Here is a 19,234-nt window from a genome sequence, read left to right on the forward strand (position 1 = left end):
TAGAATTCATCATTTAAATATGCATATAGCTACATAGAGCGGATGAATAAGCAAATTCGCATTGATAATTCCTCTATCTCTCTCTGTCTCTTTCTCTCGTTTTCCTTTTATCTTGGTCTCTCCCTTGGGGTTTGTGAGACAGAATAAAAAGTGAGTAATCTGCTTTAAGTCGTCCTTTTAAATGGCGTAATTTGTTATCCAGGAAGCTTGATGAATTGGTGTGCTCTGTAGCAGTGAAGCCCACCATTAGTAGTGGTGTACTCAGTACTGCAAGGTCTTTCTCTTTGCTCTGCTGGTTAATTGGTCAGAGGTAGAAGGGTGCTATGGGGTTAGTTAGGGAACTGTTCTACTGGATGGATGGAACAGCTAGGTAATTTTTGCGACCAAACGACCATGTAGAAGTTGACCAAAGTTCTCAGTTGCATTTAAACTAAATTTTTGTCATTATATTAAGCCTTTAAATGTCTAAATGGCATTGTATAGATCAAAATGTGCACAGTGTTTTCTGAGTGTTTACTTACTTTTAGACTAGTATCTTACTTAGTCTGTTACATACTGTAAATGTTTAATACAAAAACGCAGGCAAACTACGCCCTGGGATGGATGGATGATTGAAGGAAGAAAGGTTGGATGGATGAATTGTGCGTGCGTGCACATTAACCTGCTTGTTCACACCTCACTCCAGCAGCCGCTAAGTCATTCCTAAGTCATTCAGTTCACACCAGTGATTCAAGGAGCCCTAGTTTTATATGCATTAGGACCACCTTTGATTTCCTTTTCTTCTTTTTTTCTTCTCTGGGCCCTCAATCTACTCCTAATTGCTACTTTAACTCTGAGAGTGTACAAATGGAACCAAATACAGGTCCATGTGTACAGTCCAGGTGTTACAGACCTGTAACTCCTCAGGACCCCTGGTGATCACCTAAACCACATGTTGAGAACCTGCGGTTTACCCCCATGTAACGCACACTGTATTTTCTCAGTGTCTCGACTCTTAACAGAATTACCCATGCACCAAGAGTGATTTAAACAACTTAAAATGATAGCTTTGGGCTGTAGCCACGTCTACTGTATGATGCAGCACATATTTCTGCCCGAAAAGCACTTAATACGCATTTTGCAGATTGGGTTGAGCGTGCGGGGGCAGCATAAGTGAGGTGTTTCATGAATATCTTACTCAGCTGTCTCAGGCTAAAATGTTGTGTCAGGTATGGCCTCCATGTCAAGCCTGTTTGACCTTGCCGTGCTGGGGGGGCAGAGCACTCACAGCAGCACGGTGGAACAACAGGCTGACGGTGGAGAGCAAAGGAGAAGCGAAGCACAGACAGTGACTGCTCGCTTCATCAGTGGGAAAGGCAGGAGAAAGACAAGCCGGAGAGGTGACAGAAAAGGAACAGATGGGGGAAAATATATTGGGTGAGGTATAGCAGTTGGAGGCTGTTGTGTGAAAAACAGCAGTGCAGGAAAAAACTAAACTGGAGAAGCTATTTATAAATTCCAGGAATCTATCTTTCTGCATGTCTATCTGACTTTCTTTTGTGTAGCTCGAGCACTAGCTGTTCATCTGATCGACTTCACTCTTGGTGGGTGTATATATTGCTGAGGACCCAAGGGAGTGCAGACAGAGTCGAGGATGGATGCTATAAACAGCCATACTGTGGTTCTTGTAGAACATATAGGGCTGACCCCCTTCTTGTTCTTTTCTCTCCGTTAAGGCGCATTTGAGCAAGGCAATTAACTTAAATTCTACAATTCTACTGCTTGAGTGGACCCTGCTCTTTGGCTAACTGGACTGAAGTCATACAACTACTGAATGTGAATCAGCTTAGTGGTGAAAAACCCTGTGATGAACGAATGAGCCTGAAGCAACAGCTCACTGGAAAACATTGTATTCACCATGCTTGCAGGTTAGTATAGCCAAACCTTCAACAAAACCTTTTTGTGCACTCTTTTTCAATGTCGGGTTTAGGAACCACCATGGGGTACTGAGAGTGTACAAGTAAAACAAATTGACCCTCACAGGTCAATTTGGTTCCATTCGTACACTCTCAGAGTTAAATGAGCACATAGCTGTCCGTCCGTCCATATCCTACCTGTGTATGATGCGCTTGCTGCGCAGGTAGCCCAGCGCCAGGGCCACCTCGCAGATGTAGAGCTTCACCGTCACCTCGGAGAAGTGCACGTTCTGCTGCAGGTGGTAGCGCAGGTCACCTCCTAACAGCAGGTCCACCACCATGAACATGTCCTCCTCGTCCTGGAAGGAGTACCTGGGAGAGGGAGAGAGATGGATTAGAACCCATTTCCCTCTATGGTTGCGGAGTCTGGGGCCCACTTGCCGATCAAGACCCTGGAAAATGGCATAAACACCAAATTGAGACTCTGCATGCAGAATTCTGCAAATCCATTCTCCGCATCCAACGGAAAAGCCAAATAACGCATGCCCACTAAACCCAAAAGAGTGCATTGAAATTCTATAACCACCTAAAGGAAAGTGAACCAGACATGCGCCAAAAAAAGGCCCTCGCACACTCTGTGAATCCCTGGAAAGATGTCCCCTCAGCCAGCTAGTTCTGGGACTAACACAAGCACAACCACCAGGCAGAAAACAAACGGGTCTACACCTGTTTACAGCAAGTTACCTATTACATAAACAGAGCAACTCACTTTAATTCAATAAAATTTGAATAAATTGCTGCTACTTGTCGTGAATGTTTTTTATACTAAGTGAATGCAAAAACATTGAAATACTTAAACATTACTTAAACATTAAAAATACTTTTTAATAATCCATTAAATTCATTAGTTTGATTAACAGTTGCACTCCTAAATTATTTCTGAAGAATTCTTTCTTTCAGTAATCGAAACGTTGAATTAATAAACCAGTGGAGCTGAGTTATTCCTTACCAGTGTTGCAGACTATATTTCTTACTCCTAAATTCTTTCCCTTCTTTCAGCGCCACCTGGTGGTCACCAGTTTAGGCTCTGAGTGCCAATTCTCCCATTATAAAGAAAGAGAGGACGTTTTTAAAAGAATTGTAAAAAAAAAAATTGTAATTGTTTTTTTGTTTTTTTTGTTTTTTTTAAAGACGTCTTGTCGTCTTTGGCACCCATTGCAAAGACGTCCATAAGACGGGATTACGGTCCTGGCACTTAAACAGCTCGTTACATGCCTACTGCTGAGTGTTGCGTCGCTTTACATCACCAAAGTTGAGAGAGTTTTATGGTTTCAGATTAATCCCATTCAATAGCTTTCGGGAATGTGAGAATACATGCAAGTTCCTGATTGGTCTGCTCTTGGAAGGTGGGTTTGCACATCATGGCAGCAACAGCGAGGACGAAAAAGGTCTCACGTGTGCTTTTGGACAGGTTGATTATAGTCATCAAATCAAGCTTTATTTATAAGGGCAGGGCAGGGCAGGAATTTAAAAAGTATTTGTAGAATTGGCACTTCTTACTGTATAATAGAAGGGTAGGCCAAAGGCTAGGGGCGGCAGCAGTAATTGCGTAGTCATTCCTACTCCTCAGGGTTCCGGGAACCTTCGGCAACTCGTTGGCTGACCTCAGTGCCCTTTGTGGGGTGTAGGGCTCCAAAAGTTCAGACAAATATAAAGGCTGAGTCATGGCTGAGGTACGAAAGCAATGGCTCAACAAGCGTACCCTCACCATAATGAATACCACGTATTGAAAGGCAGCCAAGGACCTTATTAAAGTCCTCACAAAGCTTCCAGAGGTCTCCAATGTACTAGAGTCTAGACGTCATGACTGACACCACAATGCTCAAAGCACTATTCAAACTTTTTAATTTTTTTATTTAAATGTTTATTTTTTGTGGCTTTCACCTTTGTTTTATATTTTTTATGGAGGGACAATAGTCCTGTCTGCATCTTTACGTGATATGAAGCAGAAAAGGATTCATAGGTAAACTAGAAAAAGTGCGCCTCGGGGTACAGGTCTCCACCAGGCCAGATCAGGTTATCGTGGCCTCCTGGTGGCGCTCTAATAGGCCAATGTGAAAAGGGTGCTATTTCTTCTCACTCCTTTGATGGCAATTGAACAATTTTAGGCATTTTGTTCCAAAAATGTGTTTAGCAAAAATCCACCTTTATTTATTCCTCTGCCTAGTAGGAAAATGTGTGAAAAATGTCACGTAAATTGCACGCTGCGTTCATGATTTGAGGCTTTTTGTTCAAAACGGGCCAATCCTGCAAACTTCGGAAACCAATGTTAGGCAATTAGGATGGAATATGAAATATCGGACAGATCCGGCTTGAACACATGACTATAGAGGAGTAACGTAACGATTTGCGGGATGTTTGAACAGAATCTGGAGGAGTAATGTAAAAATAATTTGTTTTACAAAAGTTGGCCTCCTGGTGGTGCTATAAAAGGCAGGTCAAAGGTTTTCCGTTGGCCTCTAGGGAGTGTGCATGCAACGTTTCAAGAAGATCTGTGCAGTTATAGGTAAACATGTGGAAATCGGCCTCATGGTGGCGCTATAACAGGCTGTACTGGAAATTTTGGGGCAGAGGTTCGTCGTTGGCATGCAGGGAGTGTGTGTCTGTGTAAAGTTTGGCATCGACCGGGTTTTAACGGTACCGGAGATTAGCTGTACGCAGACGGACGGATCGACGCACGCACACACGGACGGACAGAGTGCAAAACATACTCTCACACGCCTTCGACCTGCTGGAGGCAATTACAGGGACTACAGCATATTAAGCAAAGAGAGTTGGACTAGTAGATAATGGATGAGGTGTGAGCTGCTTCCCATTCATGCGGGAGGAGGTGAAATCAATTATCAATAACTTTCGGTGTTGATGTGACTTTTATTCACTTTTATAGTGGTAGAAAATATACAAATAAAAGCTATGTTTCAGAGACTTCTCTTCTCAGTGGGCTTCTTTGTATACACCATAAACCTTTACACGGAACAGATGACGTATAGAATGTGGTTTCGAAAAGACAGGTGAAACTGAGACTAGCATACTGTACATTTTAGAGGGGTCAGGGCAGACATAAGCATACAGCAGTCCAGTGACCGGTTCAAGGACACTTCCATCAACATGGAAGTGGCGGTTGCAAAGGACAAACACGTGACCCTTACTGGACAGTATTTCCAACCACCAGGCAACCAATGACACCTTTAGCTGTTTTTTGATAAGCAATGGACGATTGGTTTGTCACCCTGATAGTTTCAGACCTAACACTGATGTCCTAGAAATGCTGCTCTTCCTTCCAGAGAAATCTTACTTGGCAACACTCTGTCCACATCACCACCTCCAAAAATCGATACACCACCAGTCCACAGAAAGACTTAGGACTTGAACAAATATGGCGTATCTGTCCATCAGTCTGGTTAAAGTCGTCCATTAGCCTCTTAAATGTTGTAGACATCATCAGACAATCTAAAATTGCCCCGAGAGAACACTGGACTGTCATGTCAGACAAGCAACTCAAGAGTCTGAAAGAGGCATTCACCTGTCATGTCTTGAGTCTCTTGAGGAGTTAACCCCTTTTAACCCCAGCTTGGTGCTGGGGGGGGGGGACATTCGCTGAGCTACAAACAACTTTGCTATTTTGAGTATTTTGGCGAATATATTTGGTACAGTCAGAAAAAAACGGTCCAAGTACATTTATAACTCCCTACTGGTACATCAACCTATTGGTTGATGTTTGGGTTTTTTTCAGCCTCAGCTTGGCCACATTGGATTAAATTCAGTAAAATCTGTGTTTAGCAACAAATATAATTATGTGTGTGCGTGCGTGCGTGCGTGTGTCTCTGTGTATGTGGACACACATAAGTAAGAGAAAATACAGTATGTGACTGGGTTACATTAAAGCAGCTAGGCTTTAATACGTTTTACTCTGTGTGTGTGTGTGTGTGTGTGTGTGTGTGTGTGTGTGTGTGTGTGTGTGTGTGTGTGTGTGTGTGTGTGTGTGTGTGTGTGTGTGTGTGTGTGTGTGCGTGCGTATGTGCACGTGCATGCATATGCATACATGTACTGTGGACCTGCATGTCTCTTAAGTGTATCCGTATGCAGGTGAGCTTCTGACTTGGCAGAATCATCCATCTAGTATTCATGCATCAATCAAGCTGTGGCCTGCACGGCATGCCTGCCTCAGCAGCACACGGCCCACTGGCCTCTCACTTGAGGAGCCATCGCACAAATCGCCATTGATTTTACATTGCTGGCTTCCCACTGGGGCTGTACTTTCTGCCTTTCAATGCTCAGGCAATTAGCCTCTGGAAAAAGAAGATGTGTGGGTACACAGTACACACACAGTGTGTCCTGATTCGGTGGTGGACATTTTATTAGATCCCTGCCCTGCCCTCCGGCTTCCCTTCCCCGAACACGGGCCAATTGTTTAGGTATAGTCACACTCGATAAAGCCGGATGCCGGATTTGAACCCACAGCCTCCGTGGTGGTGGGAAGGCACTTTACCACTGCGCCACACGATCCCCCCCCCCCCCCCCTCTCCTCGGGGTGAACAAACAGACAAAGATAATTGAGGTACAGGGAAGTACTGGAGTAACTAGTATGGAGCCCTGGGAGACCCCAGTCGACTAAGTACATAGTATTATATGGTTAACATCTTCCCTGAAGTTGGTATGGTAAAAGGACCATCTCTCAACACTATATCCCAGTGCACATTCCCAGCGCTTTCTGAGAGTTTCACGAGTGGGTTCATTCTAGCATCCGTGTCATTTTGCCATAAGCCGTCTCCGCGGCTCATGCCGGTGCTTTTATGTGCCGACATCGGTTTCCTTCTTGTCCTCAACCAGTCTCGACGCCAATTAGCCGGAGGCGGTGTTTTGTGTGCATGGTGTTGTTTAGCCCATTCTGGACTGAGGTCGATTAAAAAAAAGGCTTCTAATTCCTAACATTTTTCTGAAAAACCCATGTTTCTATGTCAGTGGTCCTCAACCTTTTTCATGTCAAGGACCCCCAGAAATATCTCTATTGGGCCACGGACCCCATCTCAAAATATGTAGTTTCGGGGACCCCCCCAGAAGCCAATATTTTAGTTAAAAATGTTCGCTCTGAAATACATATTCAAAGATTTGCGCCACGACTTTTCAAAAATAGCAGACCTACAAGCTCGTAGCGCGCCACTCAGTGGCGCGCTATGAGCTTGTAGGTCTGCTATTTTTCAATAGCTAAAGTAGAACAGAATGCTTGAAACACCAAGAGGGGTTCCCGCCCAGAATGGATTAGGGGGGGGGGGGGGGGGGGGGGGATTGATTGAGCTGACTCCAGCCTGTCTACCGAGGCTCACATGATGCTGAGACCACTTGATGTCTGGCTGCCAGTGGCTTCAGGGGACTGGAAAAAGGGCTGTCTGTGAAACTCACAGTTGCACTTCACACTTGCAAACTGCAAAGTGACCACTGGGCAAATCATAGCACAGTCTTTTCCGTGACATGAGTCACGGAAAGTCATGAGTTCAAAGAGTTGTGTTAATTATTAATCAGGGGGCAATTTGAACTTTTGAACTGAAATTCTAGAGATAAAGTAATGCAACCATTACATTTCTCCATCTCCCAAAATGTGTTCACCTGCCCCCAGCAGCCTCCGATCCTTTGACTTTACTTGAGTATTTCCATTTTGTGATACTTCACTATACATCTCATAGGCAAATAGTGTGAGCTTGTAGATCTGCTATTTTCTTTTGAAAGATTTGAACACAGGTAAAAAAAAGGGCCATTCACTGAGTACTTGTACTTACAAACTTACAATTTTGAATACAGGACTTTTACTTGAGTACCTATTCCACCACTGTGCATCCGTATGATTCATTATTATATTATTTATTGGTGGAGTAAGATGTGTCGTGACAGTAAAATCACTGGAACCAGCAGCCTAATGGGAAGTTACCACGGAGAGATGGTATGAAAATAAATGGAGTATATGAGGATTTGCCTCAATCTCCCCAACTCTGCATATTGAAGCCTCCAGCGAGGACCTGGTTTCCTCCGAGCTGCTATAATAACACCTCTGAAGAAGAAAGTGCTAAGAGTAGAACCGTGGTGATATATAGGACGTGATAGTAGGACTCATCATCTGCTCTGGTCTCCTCCTCGTTATGGTAATGGCTCACACCAGTGCGGCGTGCATGGCTCTCCTGGCATGAATCCTGCACACAAAGTATAGACGCTTCCGCCCCCATAGCGGTGTGTGTGTGTGTGTGGTGCACCTGAGCGGCTGAAACCATCTGCCACGGTATCAATCATTCTGACGCACATGACAGACATAACTTGTTGGGAGTCTGTCTCATGTCTCCTCCCCTCTCTCTCTCTCTCTCTCTCTGTCTATCTCTCCAGTGTTGTTTTTGGCAGCAAATTTAGATTTTAGTTTTAGTCATAGTCTTTTGAATAGTTTTCATTTAGTTTTAGTCACATTTTAGTCACCTGGAATGTCTTCGTGTTAGTCTAGTTTTAGTCGACTAAACATAAGATTTTAGTCGACTAAATCTACGGTTGATTTAGTTGACTAAAATGTATTTTGGCGGTGCTTGATGCCGTCGTAATGCGACGCGTTGTGAGCTTGTAGATCAGCTATTTTCAGCATGAAACCAAGTGTAAAATGACTTGTGTCTTATACTCTTGTCCACTAGTCCCTTCCTAACATTTTAGTCTAGTTTTTATGTGTCGACGAAATTGTCAATATATTTAGTCTTAGTTTTAGTCATCATAGCTTAGTTTTCATTTAGTTACCATTTAGTTTTCGCCAGAACATTTTTCGTCTTAGTTTTAGTCGACGAAAACAACACTGTATCTCTCTGGGCTCTCTCTCTCTCTCAAAATAAGTATAGGAGTGAAAACGGCAGCACAGGGATGTGACAAAAACAGACGTGTGCAGGTTTGCAGGAGTGTGTGAAGGACAGGGACTTTACAGGGTCTCTCCAGGTCTGAGAGGAAGGGCTGAGGTTCCCCCCCTCAGAGAGTCTGGAGCTCCGAGACACACCGGAGGATGACGTGAAAGGTTACAACAGTCGCCATTAGATGGAAAAGAGTGACAATCGAGACGAGTGATGAGTGCAGACTTCAATTTGCATTGGAGAAAAAATTAATCTTAACCACTACTCCATGGTAAGACAAAATAGTGGAAAAAGCCATTATACAGGCCCATAAATACAAGACATGGCAGGTTGACGGCTCTGCAAAAACAAAACTGAGCACCTGAAATATTTAGGACCCTGGACTGTGATAAGTGAAGCTGAAAATGAGGATGGAGACGTCTTCCTCGGCAGCTGGGCGGAAGCAACCTTTCCCGTGGGTTAAGAACACTGGCTCTCAGCGTGACCCACGGGGCTCCTTGAGTAGTCTGTAACTCCACCACTGTATAAATGGAACCAAATGGCCCCTTCCATTTGTACAGTCAGAGTCACCATGACACTAAGGATTGGGTAGATTGGGGTCCAATGGGGTTCAGTGCCTTGGCCTAATGCATATTTGAAATGATGAATTATTGAGAAATTATTATGAATTATGAATTGTTCCTTGAAATTAAAAGGGTTGAGAATCACTGGGGGGGGGGGGGAGGCTATATAGCTATATCTGCCACGTTTCTCAAAGTGGGGTCCGGGGACCCCCAGGGCTACTTAAGTGGGTTCCAGGGGCTCCAAGCCACTTTGTTAACTCAATCTACCGGTATGCCAAACTCTAGCAATCTAGTATATAGAGCTTAAAACCTCTTAAGCCCCAATCCCCCGCCGGCGGGGGCAGCGGCTGTCCACCTCATGAACAGCAGGTTCCCCCTGGGGTTTAAACCCTGGAAAATAGCAGATCTAAGCTCACAACGTGTCGCAGTGCGACGCGTTGTGGGCTTGTAGATCGGCTATTTCCCCGATCTGTTCCCCATCTGTGCCAGATACGAGCGTATCAATGGTGGCATGGAATCGATTACATCAGAATCAATGTAACCACTTTTTAGCTTATTTTATGTCAGCTATTAGAAAATAGCCAATCTACAGGCTTACAAATTGATTGGGTCTAGTAGTTCTAGTTTTTCTAAATACTGTGTGTATTTAGATGCAACTTTTGTGTTGTACATAATTACACGCACAAGTAATATCTTCGCCCGGACCCGGTCTGTATGCACCGTCCCAGCCAACCCGCCACTTTTGATGCGTATCCAAATAAAACAGCAAATTGTGCCTGATTTGCTGGGACCAGATTACATTCATGACCATATGTCTTACGTCATCATTGAGAGCTAGTCATACGTATATATATGTAATTTGTAAAATAAAATAGCAAATTGTGCCTGATTTGCTGGGACCAGAGTACATGGTGTGTATATGTATAACTAGCTCTCAATGATGACGTAATAAATATGTGGATTAAAGGACCCAATGCCAGAGTGTAATTGGTCTTCGATTGTGACGTAATGACGATATGTTTTAGTGTTGGGAGGATTAAAGGTAATGTTCCTGTGTATACATGTACTGTATGTAACCTGGTCCCAGCAAATCAGGCACAATTTGCTGTTTTATTTGCATACGCATCAAAAGTGGCGGGTTGGCTGGGACGTTTTTGGCGCAAAGTAACCACAGTATACCGCTAATCAACTTACAAATTACATATACATATGTATGACTAGCTCTCAATGATGACGTAAGAAATATGGTCATGTATGTAATCTGGTCCCAGCAAATCAGGCACAATTTGCTGTTTTATTTGCATACGCATAAAAAGTGGCGGGTTGGCTGGGACGGTTTTTGGCGCAAAGTAACCACAGTATACCGCTAATCAACTTACAAATTACATATATATATAGTATATGTATAACTAGCTCTCAATGATGACGTACGAAATATGTGGATTAAAGGACCCAATGCCAGAGTGTAATTGGTTTTCGATGGTGACGTAATGACAATATGTTTTAGTGTTGGGAGGATTAAAGGTAATGCTCCTGTGTATATATGTATGTAATTTGGCACCACTGCCGTATCAGGCACAATTTGCTGGGACGGTGCATACGCATAAAAAGTGGCGGGTTGGCTGGGACGGACAAATTACATATACATATACATAGTATATGTATATGTAATTGGTTGACAGTTTGTAGCGGTCGAAAGTACTTGCGCGCTCTGCTTGCGCACTAGTTGGCCATTTATGGCCTACTAGTGTGCAACAAGCAAGTATGCACTCGACAGAGTGCAGTTCTAGTTATGCTTGTTGTCAGTCAATCAGTCAATCAATCAATCAATCAAGCAATCAGTCAGTCAGTCACTCACTCAGTCAATCAATGTGTCATGTTATGAGCCTGTTTTGAAAATATGTTCAAATGGGGATCTGTGGGTAAATATATGGGGGTCCTTGACATGAAAATGTTTGAAAACCACTGTGTGGTGCACATCTGTGCACCATGTTACACAGCTACAGTAGGCCTACAGTACATCTGCTGGACAGCTACAGTACATGTCTGCCCCATGCTAGACAGATACAGCACGTCAGCAGTGTTGCCAAGTGTGCTTCTTATTATATAAGCAACTATGGGCTTGTTTTTTTTTTCTGTCCGACACCGTACATCAGCACTGTGTTTTAGACAGCTATACAGTACATCTGCACCAGTGGAGTACAACCTCTTCTTTTCAGAATACTCCCTGATTTTGTTGTGCACGCACGCAAACACGCATGCGCTCACATGCACAAACAAGACACACACACACACACACCACGTATAAGTACACTTCATGGAGCAGAGCTGTAGTTAATGAGTTGAGATGAGGTTTGCTGTCAGAATTATTTACGACACACATCACTCTAAATCTAATTGCTAATTTTCCTGCCGGAGAAATAGTGTTTATGTATTTATTGTATGGGCATATTAGTTCTGTTAAAGATGGAGTGCCGTGATTTATTATTATTATATAAGGAGAAATAATAATTATTTAAAAAAAGTGGACAGTATTTGTATTTGAAGCCGAACTGAAGCCGCACCCACAACTGTTGTTGTATGATGAAGGGGGAAGGGTTAGGGCAGGGGATGATATTGTGATGTCACTATATCACTGTTTTTGGCATTTGACTGTCCTCCAGGATGAAACCCTAAATACAAAGGGAAGACATCATTGCACATAACAACCACACCAAGGGATCTAATGAACTACTATATCACCTCATAAACACATGAAAAACTGGAGAAAGAAAATCACGGCACTCCGTCTTTAAGAGATGAAAGTTGTGGGATGGTAATTTCTTACAGTGCTTACAGGGGTTCTCTGTGAGTCCAGAGGTTGTAGAAACCCTGCTCTTTTTCTTCATTTACATTTCCGTGTTCCCTCTCCCACAGGCCCCCATACCAGGCACAAAAGTTGTTAGAAGCTGAAAGCACTTTAGCCTCCATCATACGAGGGACGTTTTTCTGTCTGTCTCGCAAGCAAACCAAACTCCCCAGTGCTGTTAGGATTACTCACCATTCCCTTCCTTCTAAATCATGACAGTTTTCTAAAAAACCTGTTTCTATGTCAGTGGTTCTCAAACTATTTCATGTATTTGGCCTCCGACCCCCATTGTTCCCGGGACCCCCCCCATTGTTCCCGGGACCCCCAGAAGCAAAGATTTGAGTTAACCCTGCAAGCCCCAGCCATGCATTTGGTCAACATTTTTATTTTAATTAATTACTTAATTAATATATTTATTTTCTGTTATCTTTTCACCTAAACATCATCATCATTGATGTTCATTGTTTAGTCTTGCAATGCCATTGGTCATGATATTTGCAAAAATGTTTGCTCTGAAAAAATATATATTCAAAGATTTGTGTCACATTTTCACGATTTTTCAAAAATAGCAGACCTACAAGCTCGTATAGCGCGGCGTGCTATGAGCTTGATCTGCTATTTTAGTATAACATGATGAAAGGGGGTTCCCGCCCTGAATGGGTCATTCCACGTTTACTTGGATCTTTCATTTTTCAATTTGGCTTCCTAATTTGATCATCCACTTTCTTTATTGGATGTGTTGACTGGAAGCATCGTGGCGCAAGCATCTTTAATTCTCCATGAATCAGAGACAGTCTTAAATATATATATTGGCTTGCTGTTTATTGTACAATGGAGCATTTATAAATATAGTAAGTAGCCTTGCCGAGCCATGAGGCCCATAGGGCAGGAGCCTATCTCCTGTTTCTGTAGTGTGAGGCAGCTTGATGTACAAGTACACCCCCTGCCCTGGACATGACGCTAGTATGTCGTAGGACTTACCCCCAATCCAACCCTTGATGCTGAGTTGAGCAGGGAGGCACTGGGTCCCATTTTTACAGTCTTTGGTATGACCCGGCCAGGGATCGAACCCCGACCTCCCAGTTTCAGGGCGGACACTCTAACCACAAGGCCACTGAGCTGGTATTTTTATAAATATAGGGTCCCCTTATCTGTTGGGGAATCTAATACTGCCATTCTTATGCCATTCTTTCTGCTCACCACTCATCTCATTCTCTCCGGTTAAACCGGTTTGTTATGGTGTTTAAGCTCATTAACACTAGGAAGTCTGAGCAGCCGTTCTGACCGAATTTGAAATTTCAACGTTTATTTTCTTAGCCCATGGAGTCCAGAGAAAGTTCCCCTTGCATGACTTTGTCTAAATATTCGGTTGAAATCATCTCTGTTTTTTTTCCCATTTGAAACATTTTGTAAATATGATTTTAGGCATATATCTCTTACTCAGTCTGACTATAATCGGCCCAATCGACTGCCGTCACCCTTTCTCCCCCTCTCGTCTTTTGTTTGCGCTGCTTGATAATGGTGTTAATGGTGATTCCCTGACATTTCCTTTTCACTTGATATCGTTTCGTAGAGAGCGCCTACACAACCGATGTATATACCAAATGAAAGCCCCAATTCCATAGTTTACATGGTATTTTGATTTTTTTTAAATGAGCAAAAAATGAGCGAGTTATGGTGGTTATGGTGGTAGGGGTGGAGAAAAAAAAAGAACACATGCAGACAGCTGGAGACGGCATTGTTGTTGTTGTTGTTGTTCAAGGCTGCATTCCATGTCCAACGAATTAAATCATATACGTTTGGCTGGTTAATTAACTTGGAATTTGTTTATTATTTTGATAAGATAATAGGAATATGAATACAATGATTATTATCATTGTTATTATTATTATTATTATTATTGAATGCTCGGTTAGACTCGACCCGACATTTACTTTCCATGAAGCGAGAACGCTTGCCGATGCGCGATACAAAATAAAAAGTGTTTGAATAATTCCAACCACATAGACCTCCCGAACCGCTAAATGTTTTGTCAGTCAAAAGAACAGTTCTTTCTGCAAGCGACGTGGAACTTATGTAGGCATGCTGCTGTGGATTAATTTGTTCTGGCATATAGGCTCAATATCGCCAGCTCTTTGTCAGTCAAAAGAGTTCAGCCTGTCCGTCCTTCTTTATCTGTAAACTTTTTCTCTCTCTCTCCCTGTGCCGCCCTCGTTACGTAGAGAGGATAATTTGGCGGTGAGCATAAACACCTTCCTTCCATCAAAACACTGGAGACCGTTCTCTCTTGAGTCAGCAGGTTTATTGACAGTCAGAAGTGTAAAACTGAAAACAGACAAAAAGCATAGTCAAACTATGCTTACTGTAAAGTGCAAATATATTGCATGTACTGTATAAACTGTAAACTGCGTATATAAATTGCATGTCATTCAATTACTAATGTAACAATTAAATATGCATTGCATATTACACAACTTCAACAAATGTAATTAGTAGGCCTAATTACTTTAAAGGCTACTGAAGTCTGCACTCTAATGCCAAATTAAAGTACAAAACACAAATGTCACATTGACATAAACACTGATGCACTGTTGCATAACACCATGCATAATAAAGAAGCAATAAGACAAACTTAGGTAGGTATACTGTGAGACATGTGAGTGGGACTAGACAGATAATCACTTGACAGGCATTCTCACGTCAAACTTAACAAACGTACTTCCATACAGAAAATAATGAACTGCAAAGATTAATAAGGTGAAAAGGTTACAATACATACCAACGATGCTACGACTGGGAGAACATTAGAGCAGATGTTTGCAGATACAATATACAGAAGCTCTGGTCTGCATGTGTCATGAATAGTTTGCAATGAAAATCTAATGCACTTCCTGAAAGGTCACATGATGTGTGTCACATGACAAAACTGAAAGCCTACTTCCTGTATTTCTTAAAGAGACACTACTTGGCATAGGAAACTATGAATTAGCTTATTTTCAAAATAAAACCCAAAACATGAAATAAACAACCGTAACAGAACACTCCTCGTCTGGCGTGATTTAAACGCCACTACCCAAAGTCAGTTATTAAGACTTCCTCTCAGGGGGGAGGAAAGGGACTGTCTTAGTGTCACGTCGTGGTGACCTTGACATCCACTTGTGTGTATGTCTATTTTGAAGTCATGAATGTTCTTGACCGAGCCTTCCCTGTATCTGTGGGCGGAATCTCCTAAGGGCTCCTTGCAGTAGGCCTGTGAGACTGCTGATGCATTGGGGGTCCGGATAAGCTGCGGCCGTTTCTGCCCTTCGACTGGTTTGGACGTAATGTGATCAGTGATGGCTGGGGGCTTTAGACATGTAGTGGTGCTCTTACTCAGCCGTGACAGGGCTCTGTTTCCTTTGAGAGCGCTGGTGTTGGTGGTAGTAGCACAGGTGGTGCAATGGGGTTTTGTTGCAGTTTGGCTGGCAGTAGGGCAAGTGTTGCCGTTGTGCCTATCTGGACGTGCTGAAGGGGTAAAGGCTGGATGCTTGTTAGCAATTGTAGCTCTGCTGATCTCGCTAGTTCTGTTTCTCAGTGATGATTTGTGTGAAGTAGAAACAGTGTTGGTAGCTGAGTTGCACATGTTGGTGTGGTGGGCCGCACTGTTGGGAACGAGCTGTGAGACAGAGGCTGCCTGACTCATGCTGCCTGGATCGGGTTGGACTGGACGGTATCCTTCTGAGATGCTTTTAGTCGGCATAGCGGATAGTCGAATACATTGCTGGTGTATTGTTTTTGTTTCTGTTCTGGTGTAGAATGCATTCACTGTGGTGGGCTTGGGAACCTCTTCCCTGCAGACGTTACCAACTATAACCCATCCCAGGTCAAGTTTCTGGCCGTAGGGGGCATCATCAGGGCCGTTCAGCTGTTGGCGTACTTTATGGACTCTGATGGTGTCACGCCCGATGAGGAGCATGATCTGAGCATGTGGATCGAGCGGTGGGATGAGGTGGGCTACTGACCTCAGGTGAGGGTGATGAGACACAGCATTGGGTGTTGGAATCTCCGATCTGCTGTTAGGGATGTCATTACACTCCAATAGGCTTGGTAGGGGAAGGCTGACTTCTCCATCCAAAGATTCAATCTGGTAGCCTAATGCTGTTCTCCCCCTTGTCTCTGTCACTCCAGAGCAGGTTCGGAGAGAATATGGAGAGGAGGGGCCTTGGATATTGAAGGCATCGAAGAGCTCAGAACGAGCTAAAGACCTATTGCTATGCTCGTCGATGATCGCGTAGGCCTTCAGTGCTCTGTCACGATGGTTGACAGGATAGATCTTAACGAGACAGATCTTTGAGCATGACCTGTTGATCTGATCGGCACCACAGACTTGGGTGCAGTGGGTTGTGACTTCTGGAGATGGCGTAGTGTTTTGCTCCCCGCCGTGCTCTGAAGGGACGCGTGGTTCCTGAGTCCACGGTGCTGGTCCAGGGTGGAGGGCAGACACATGCCTCTCACTCCCACACTCCCCACACGGCACCGAGTAATTACAGTTCTTAGCCATGTGTTGTGTAGATGTGCAACATTTATAGCAAATCCCGTTCTCGCTCAGGAATGCTTTACGTTCCTCAAGAGGTTTCTCACGGAAAGCCCGGCACTTCCGGAGTAGGTGGGGCATTTTGTGGATTGGGCACTCTCTATCCGAATCCACAGGTTGCCTGTCTGAGGCAACTGGGGATGTAGGACATATTTCTGTCTTGTGGACCGAGATTTCCTTCTGTCTGCTACTCCAAGGGGTCCTGTCTGCTTTTGGGGGGACATCCGCTTGGCCAATGAAGCTAAAACTTGGATCGTTCCTGATCCTGGCTTGTTCGCTTACAAACTCGACAAAAACTACAAAAGGAGGGAATGAGACGCTGTGCTTTCGTTTGTAGTTGGATCCAAAGGACAGCCATTTTTCTTGCAGATTAGAGGGCAACTTTAGTACCAAGGGATTTACTCCCCGTGGTGTATCTAGGTACAGAAGGCCTGGCAGGTCTCCGTCTTCCTTTGCTGCTTCCATTTCCATAAGGAGATCGCTTAACTCGTGGAGTTTTGAATAGTCTCGATTGGAGATTTTTGGGAAGTTGTCCATCCGTTGGAAGAGTGCGTCCTCAATTACTTCAGGCGCACCGTAACATGTGTCCAGTCTATCCCATATCCTCTTGAGTCCCGTGTCTGGGAAGTTAACATGGACAGCTCTGATCCGTTTAGCATGTTCAGCAGACTCTTTTCCCAGCCACTTGACCAGCATGTCCATCTCCTCACTAGACGTCAAGTCTAGGCCTCTGATAGCATTCAGAAAGGACCGTTGCCAAGCTCTGTAGCCTTGTGGTTGGTCATTGAATTGAGTCAAGCCAGTGGTGACCAGCTCACGGCGAGCAAAATATCTGATAAAGTCAGACATACCTGATTGTTCGTGGTGGGTGCGTTGTGAAGTGTGGCTAGGCGTGGAGGGGCGAGGGGGACTGTGGTTACGATACACATATTGAGGTCTGTTGCTGGGAATGGAGGGGCGAGGGGGACTGTGATGAGTTTGATCTTGATGGCGGTATTGAGGTTCAAGCTTGGGCACAGAGGGGCAAGGGGGACTATGATCTCTGTCCGTTGCTCCATATGTGCGATGATGATCCTGCATATTGCTTGATGGGAGAGGGGTATCTGGAGTGTGCTTGGACTGCTGAGCTGATGTCCTGTCTGTGACTGTAGGGCGAATGTCAGCGCTGTCCTGGTTACTCTCTATATTGAGATGCAGGGTTTGGGAAGGGGCTGCTATTTCTGGATTTCCATGTTCCATTTTTGTGTCATCTTGTGAAGGTTGGTGCGTTTCTGGTGCTGACTGCATTACAATTCGCTCTGTGGCCTGATCAGTGACGTATTCTCTGACACGCTGTGCAGTGTCATGTGGAGTGGGGTCAGCACCAAGGCTGCAATAATCTTGACTTTCTGCGTCAGCAGCTGCTTCTAGGGCCTCTGCTTCAGCCGTGGCAGCAGCAGTCTCCTTCTCATGAGCCAACATGTCCATAGAAGCTTCGAACTTTGCTTTCTCTATTCCCATAGAAGCCTCCATCTTAGCCTTTTCTATTTTCATTTGTGATTCTTTTTCTGCAAATCTTTGGCGTACTTTTGCTGCTTCAGTTTTTGCCCGGGCCTTAGCAGCAGCTGTGGATAAATTACTTGAGCCTGATGAGCCTGATGTGCAGGACCTTGTTTTGAGTGAACCCTTTGATGCCATGGCGTAATGGGAAGAGGCTACCTGTAGGCTCTACTGTAGCTGTCGTTAGCTCCACGTGCTGTGACGTAGTAGCAGTGTCTGTAGTTTGCATTAACTGCCGTATGTTCTTCTTCAAAGCCGTTGTTTTACTGTGCCGCCCTCGTTACGTAGAGAGGATAATTTGGCGGTGAGCATAAACACCTTCCTTCCATCAAAACACTGGAGACCGTTCTCTCTTGAGTCAGCAGGTTTATTGACAGTCAGAAGTGTAAAACTGAAAACAGACAAAAAGCATAGTCAAACTATGCTTACTGTAAAGTGCAAATATATTGCATGTACTGTATAAACTGTAAACTGCGTATATAAATTGCATGTCATTCAATTACTAATGTAACAATTAAATATGCATTGCATATTACACAACTTCAACAAATGTAATTAGTAGGCCTAATTACTTTAAAGGCTACTGAAGTCTGCACTCTAATGCCAAATTAAAGTACAAAACACAAATGTCACATTGACATAAACACTGATGCACTGTTGCATAACACCATGCATAATAAAGAAGCAATAAGACAAACTTAGGTAGGTATACTGTGAGACATGTGAGTGGGACTAGACAGATAATCACTTGACAGGCATTCTCACGTCAAACTTAACAAACGTACTTCCATACAGAAAATAATGAACTGCAAAGATTAATGAGGTGAAAAGGTTACAATACATACCAACGATGCTACGACTGGGAGAACATTAGAGCAGATGTTTGCAGA

At 43.8% G+C, this 19,234-nt stretch overlaps 1 protein-coding gene across 1 annotated transcript in view; it reads right to left on the minus strand.

Annotated features, from left to right (window-relative positions):
- stk32a (serine/threonine kinase 32A) overlaps window positions 1–19,234 on the minus strand; it is a 121,967-nt gene that overhangs the window by 71,224 nt on the left and 31,509 nt on the right. Inside the window, exon 4 of the mRNA XM_083765279.1 lies at window positions 2,094–2,267. Within this exon, the coding sequence (XP_083621405.1) occupies window positions 2,094–2,267 (174 nt within the window). The remainder of the gene's footprint in view (window positions 1–2,093; window positions 2,268–19,234) is intronic.

This window comes from Protomyctophum parallelum (assembly GCF_964188405.1).
Source record: "Protomyctophum parallelum genome assembly, chromosome: 1".
In the NCBI taxonomy this organism is placed as follows: Eukaryota; Metazoa; Chordata; class Actinopteri; order Myctophiformes; family Myctophidae; genus Protomyctophum; species Protomyctophum parallelum.